General features: G+C 35.4%; 1 protein-coding gene across 2 annotated transcripts; it reads right to left on the bottom strand.

Moving 5' to 3' along the window:
- Nucleotides 1-474: 474 nt before the first annotated feature.
- LOC133854486 (E3 ubiquitin-protein ligase RZF1-like) lies at nucleotides 475-3,819 on the bottom strand. 2 transcript variants are annotated; one of them, XM_062290724.1, is made up of 2 exons: nucleotides 2,640-3,818; nucleotides 475-742 (listed from the first exon to the last, which is right to left on the bottom strand). In XM_062290724.1, the coding sequence occupies exons 1-2, from the start codon at nucleotides 3,649-3,651 to the stop codon at nucleotides 723-725; spliced, it is 1,032 nt and encodes a 343-aa protein (XP_062146708.1). In that variant the 5' UTR covers nucleotides 3,652-3,818; the 3' UTR covers nucleotides 475-722. The 2 variants fall into 2 exon arrangements, with proteins under 2 accessions (XP_062146708.1, XP_062146702.1); XM_062290718.1 differs by lacking the exon at nucleotides 475-742 and adding an exon at nucleotides 1,803-1,955 and having other exon boundaries at nucleotides 2,640-3,819.
- Nucleotides 3,820-6,770: the final 2,951 nt, after the last annotated feature.

Below are 6,770 nucleotides of genomic sequence, written 5' to 3'. Positions count from 1 at the left end.
CTTCGCTAGCAGCTTTTCAGATTGTCTTCTTCACCTTTGAGGATTTCCGCCGGTGCTATGGTTGAATTAATGCCAATATTAGATTTTCTCTTTCATCTTTGGTATTTTGTATTTTTTTTTTTTTTTTTTTTATGTGTGCCGTTTGTTTGTATTTGTTCTTTCTCGTAAAAAATAATAATAATAATAATAAATCCCGGGTATGATTTGATGGGATTAGGATTATTTAGTCCAATCCCTCAACTATCCTGGTTTGTCAAAGACCAAATCCAAAGCCGATCCATTGTCCGATTTGATTAGGATTATTTATGCATCCTTGTAGGTTGAGTTGTTTGTGGCCGATCTGTATTCCGGTCTCCCTTTGTCTCATTTTCCCTTGTTAATTAGGGTAAAAAAAAAAAAAAAAACTGTATTCCGGTCAGTTTTAATAGCATCTTTAATTTTAATTTTACAAATAATAACATTAAAGAATTGATATGAGATAATTATGTTTGGTGTTAGATTTACATAATTTTCATTTACATGGTAAAAGCAGTATTTTCACAACAATGCCCCTTCACACAGAAGAAAGGCAATATATATATATATATCATGGCAATTGAAATAATATACACAGACAGTGGTAGAGATGGAGGATACTCCAGGGAACTTCCTTGTTTCCCAAGTCACTGGGCAAGCTTTTGGTAACCTCTGTGAGGTTTTAAGGGTTGAAAATACATTATAATCTACAGAAACCAGCTTCCTCCTACAGAGCAAATTGTCATACTATTAGGTTAATGCACCAAATGTATAATTTTATAATAAAATGAAATATATAAAAGGATAGCAAAAGCGAATAGATAAACAAAGAGTAATTTTGGGGTGGTTCAGATTTAGAGGCCTACGTTCATACTGAAAAGTATCTTGTAGGGCTACATCTTGCTCTTATTGACTTCATAATACAATTGTGTTATATGCTCTATTTATAAGAAAAGTGTGGCAAGTGAGAGATAGGCTAAAAAAGGTAATCAAATCTTAGACTTGAAAATATATTAAGGCTTAAAATGGAAAATATCTTAAACATTCCAACACCAAATATCTTTGGTGTTGCACTTTCTATTGTTCCAGTGACAAATATATACTTACAAAGTATGAGTAATATTACATACTATACTCTCCATCCCACCTCTACTCCAGTGGGTTGATATAATAGTGCACATAAGTTTTTTGTTAAAATAAAAATAAAAATCAAGAGCTGATGTGGATTGCCACATCAGCCCAATGAGATGGGGGTAGGATGATGATGTAGTATCCAATGAAAATTATTTCCAATTTGCCATGAACTTTAATTTAGCTTGGGGAGAATGATAGGGGTCTAGGGCAAGCAGTGAAAACTATGGCCCTTTTGACCCTAAGTTATGTCTCCCCAAAAATGATTCTGCTGCAATAAATAGAGGCTAAGGATTTCATTTTCTACACCCTCAAGAAGGAGTTGCTATCTTCTACAGTTTGAATGTTGCAAGTGAAAAATGATAGCCACCAAGAAAATGAAGAAAGAATAAAAGAAGAGAGAACTAAAGTTTAAACCCAGCTGGTAAAGAAGATTATCAAGAGGGCTTCTCTTACTTTTACCATTCCCCTTTGTAGGGTGGTGATGTGAGAAACAAAGTTCTTAGAAAATCTAATATATATTCTTAATTAAAATGCAAATAAAGAAGGATGCATGTAACAATTTCCAATCTGCAAGTAGCATCTGCTATTTACCCAATGTATATATGTAAATAGGAAACTCACAGCATTTACAGAGAACAAGCATTATGTGGGTCGAAAGTAGTTTGTAACTTTAAGTATATGGAGTAGACAGTATATAATAGAGCAAGAATTATTGCTCTATAAAGTATCCATATAAACTGCTTCCAACATTAGCAGCACAATTAAGTGCTATAGAATACAGCAAGAATGGCAGCATGAGTTAAGTGCTGAAAAAAAGGGCAGAAAGATGAATTCAGCATAAAGAGTATAAAGGACTATTATGAAAAACAGTGAGATTACTAGCTATCATGAAAACTCAAAGCATCAAATAAATTTTATTACCCCATCATTGGAGTCTTCCAATTCATGTATATGACCTAGGTCAAAGATTTTATGGTCTAAATTCTATGGCAAATCTTATTTATAGAACTTACTCAGATTAGAAGTTCATTTAGACCATGTTAATCCTTTATTTATTTATCTTTCAGGGTTTGGTGATTGTTAAGGAATTAGATCGCTAACTGTTATAAGATCAGAATTTCAAATACTAGATTGAAAGTGCAAGTTTTACTAACACAAAATTTTCTTATACATTCAACCACTTTGTTATCTATTCATTTCATCGGCTTCAAAAACAGTTTAAGCTTAAGCTTAAACCGATAGAAAATGGTTGATTTAATCATTTTAATAATCTGACTTTTTTAAAAGGCTCTTTCTATTTCTATTTCTATATTCGTAGAGATGCCTCACAAGCTGAAACTCATCCATCAGATTGTCCTACGAAGCTGAGATACCAAAAGTAAAAGGCTTAATAATCCTATAAGCAATGTCATGGTGTTAATTGCTCTTTGGTCTCCTAACATGTTAATGGATCGATGCAGAAAATAAAACAAGAATTTGATTTTTCTCACCACTTCTAGAAGTACCGACATGGCCATGATCACCATGTAGATTTATGGGGCGGAATCTTGTACGGAAGGGCCACAAAGAGGACATTTGGTTCCATCTCAAGAACCGGCGTCTGCTGCCCCCTCCAACATGAATATCGTTGGAGTCATTTTCTCGTGCATCTTCTTGACAAGGTAGGGGTAGCTCGCGCCGACAAACAGGACAAGAATTGTGAAGCTGCAGCCAAGGAACAATGCATTCAGAGTGGTATATATGCTTGCAAGGCAATTCTCTCGCTTCCCCACCAACTTTGAACTCCTCCTTGCACACGGGGCAATAAGAGTCGTCGGCCAAATGGTCCGCCATGATTTGTACGGTTGGTATTGTGTTGATTGCCGAATCGGGTAAAGGAGGAGGCCCCGGCCGGTCATTTTGAGTCAATTGCTCAATCAATTCGTTCATGCCTGACCCTAGAAAGTAGTTTCTAGGATCAACCCGAGGCGGTACTGGATTTTCAGGGTGTAAAATGGGTCTGAAAGGGTTGGAAGGATCCAGAGGTCTAAGAACAATCCAAGTACGAGGCCTGCCTTGAATTCCTGGTTCTGGGTCCGATCTTTCTCCCCCATCAAAACTGCGACGCCCCCGCCTTGTACGCCGCTGGGCTAGAGTTTCTGGGTCGGTACGATCTCTCCCCTCGAAGCCACGGCCTCGCTGCTGGACCCAGGGACGGTCTCGAAGTTCAGTTTCCGGGTTGTTCACGTCATGATTGAAGCGCCTAATTGGAGGGTCAAGCATGAGAGAAAGGGCCTCGAGTAAACGGGCTTCTGGGGAGGGATCGAAATCGGTGAAATCAACAACGAGCCTAGGCCTGGCCACGTCAATCTCATATACGAACTGCCCGGAACAACGCGGGCAAGCGATTTCCAATGGGTTTGTGGAGGCAACCCTGACCATACGGTGACACTGGTAGCACCAGTAAAGCTCGTTGGTCCTCGGAGGGCCATTGTTTCGGACTCGAGGAGGGCTCAGTGACATGATTGATTACCGCAGTCACGAGCTTCGAAGCTCAATTGGGTTTCGATTTTTGCTTCCTGGGTACGTGTTTATTTTGAAGAAATCAAGCCGGGAAAGGTATATATATAAACAAGAATTGGAGAAATGGAGCAAAGAATGGCTTTATAGGGTTGCAGAAAGCAATTCTTTCTCCGGGTAGGGATTATAATTGGTTTTGTAGTATTTGCATGCGCACTGTTTCGTTCTAAGAAAGAAAAGGATGAGTGGGATGTGTTACAAAATAAGCTTTTTCTTCTGGGGAAGGTTTTTGAAAATTCGAATTGAGAGAGAACGGTACGGTAACGGCTACCTTTCCCGGGAAGACTGGAATCTTTTTTCTCGTGGACGAAACTGCCTTTGTGATGAATGTCGAATGATATTCTAAAGAGGAATGAGTAATCTGCTAAGAGTAATGGCTAGATACTATATATATATAGATAAACGAATTTGGATGCTTGAAGTGTAGTAAACGATTCAAGCCAGTGATTCTGATGGGTTATTTATGGAATCTATCTGACCGAATAAGTGGTTGGACATGTTGTCTAATTTTTATTTGGACTGGTGCGTTCTACAAGTAGTCTCTCACAATCATCTATTTGAATTGACATAATTGTACTTAATCCTCATCTAATTAAGTTTGAGGTTTCTAAAAACTAATAATTGAGAAGTAAAAACCGATAAGGTTATGCCTTCTTATGCTCCGTTTGTTTCGGCGTAAAATGTTTTCAGCATTTTACAGTGTTTGGTGGGGGCGAAAATAATGGTAAACGGAAATCATTTTCAGTTTGACCGTAAAAGTTTGTTTAATTTTTGAAAAACGAACCGTAAATCATTTTTCGAATTTAAGCTCTTCATCCTTGCCCGCACGTTTGTGGGAATCTGCCACCGCCAAACATTAGAGTTTGTTGATAGCCTGAATTTATTGTTGAAGGTCTCGAATTTTGGTATCTGATTGCCAGATTCTGTTTTTCGTCGTTACTGATTTTTTTGGTACGAGCCAAACATCGAAAAATATTTTCGAAAAAAAAAAAAATCATTTTTTCTGAAAATAATTTTGTCAAAAATATTTGTACGACGAAAATTATTTTATATCGAAACAAACAGAACATTAAACAAGAAGAGAATGGTCATTTTGTTTTACACCATCATTTAATTAGAACAGAAAAGTCGCTCATTGTTTTTCTACTCAACTCAGACTCTAAGAGTTTACATTATCGATTAAAAGAAAGAAGAAGAAGTAGGCGTGAGAAAAAAATGTGCTTTTCACTTTTGTGAGGCCTATTTTGAGGGATTAGGCTTAGGTGCTGTAAATTTTTTTACAGCACCTATGCTGTAGTCAATCTAAAGGTTTGGATTTGATTTCATGGTTGAAAATTAAATCCAAACCCTTAGATTTACTACAAAAGAAGCTCAAAACGCATGCATGTGTGCTGTTATGGCCGTATTTCGTAAAGTGCATATGCAGATGGAGTTACTAAAATTTATTTTCTGCGATGTACGGATGCAAAATAAAAGTATTATCCACACCCATATAAGACGATTTACAGCCCTAATGACACACATTTGGATCATCTCCAGTTCAAATGAACTGTAGAGGAGCCGGTTAGTTTAAGTAGAAGAGTAAAATTGTCCAAAAAATTATGAAAAGATGATTTTATCTTTATTTTTATACTAACTGGCTCATCTCCAGTTCATTTGAACTAGAGATGATCCTTGTCCTCATCTTATGAGTTATCAAAATACTTTTCTTACCTTGAGCGAGAAAAAAAAAGAAGGAAATTTGTACAACAACAAGAAACATTATTATTAACTAAGGCCTTGTTTGGCAAGCAACACAAAAAATTTCAACTTTATTTTTATAGTTTCAAAAAACAATCAATATCAAAACATTTTAATTTTTTCACCCTTTATATCACATCAATAATTTTTTTTATTACTATTCAAATAAAAAAAAAAATCTACTACAATACATAACTTTTTCACTTTTCTATACAAATTAATTATACTTTATATCATATTTATCACTTTTTATTAACTCAAAAATTATTTTCTCACTATTCTCTTTTGTTCCCTCACTTGCCAAACATACCCTAAGTTATCTTTACACCAAAGAGAACTATTCAATTTGCACATATAATAATATCTATATATAATATATATATTAGGTAAAATCACTATTACTTCTCACTTTGTCAGAGTGCCACAATTTTTACTAAATTATTTATAAACTGACGAAACAGTCTATGTAATACTTATCATGTCAGTCACTAAAATGTCAACCGTTACATGGTAGTTCATAGTAATCAATTTCATAAAATGTGAATTATCATTTTAAGTTTATAAGAAATTATAGTAAAAACTCTATCTATTTTCCCTGGCTGTCTTAAAGCTTGAAATTATTTTGGTTGCTCAATCGGTTAGATTCGACAAACTAGCCCAACATAGATGCATAAAGCCCAAATAATTTTTTTTGGGAAGACTACAATTTGACTTGGGCCGAAGTATCGTATAATTTGTTAATCTATGGGCCTAGCCTGTCACATAAAGCTTTCAACTATATATCTTGTTGAAGTGTCCAAACCTCATCATGGTATGACCCAATTGAAGAACAAAGTCATGTTTGAGAAAGATTTTCTAACTCAGTATGTTAAAGTGACATATATTTAATTCATATCAAGTATATGTGAGTTTAATAGTTTCTTTGGAGGGCAGTTCTGTGTGAGTTTTCCTGTTTTGTATGTTTGTTTAGTTGGCAGGTTGCTTTGTGGCTATTAACCTAGTCGTTGCTTTTAGCCCAGAATGTATGACTGACTTCCAGGTCAAAAAAAGTTATATGTTAACGCAGAGGTATCATTCTGGTTGACTAGGTCTCATTTGTTGCATTCTTTCTGTAATAATATGAGTCTTGTTTGGCTCAGGTTGGGTACTCACCCTTGTGAAGGTATAATATGTACATCTTTATGGTGGTCTTATATACACCTTTATTGTGGTTTATGTACCATTTTTTCTATTAATGAAAGTATTACCTTTCCCTAAAAAAAGAAAAAAAATTGAAATAATTTTCTCTAATCCAATTCGAATGAAAACTTTAATTATTTTTT

This window comes from Alnus glutinosa, chromosome 1, assembly GCF_958979055.1.
Source record: "Alnus glutinosa chromosome 1, dhAlnGlut1.1, whole genome shotgun sequence".
In the NCBI taxonomy this organism is placed as follows: Eukaryota; Viridiplantae; Streptophyta; class Magnoliopsida; order Fagales; family Betulaceae; genus Alnus; species Alnus glutinosa.
This window is presented reverse-complemented; position numbering and strand designations above follow the sequence as displayed.

Coding starts and splice junctions, on each gene's coding strand:
- LOC133854486 (XM_062290718.1), bottom strand. CDS start 3,651: ATGTCACTGAGCCCTCCTCGAGTCCGAAACAATGGCCCTCCGAGGACC. Junction 1,956..2,639: donor TGTCGGTACTTCTAGAAGTG/GTGAGAAAAATC, acceptor CCTTTTTTTCAG/CACTTAACTCATGCTGCCAT.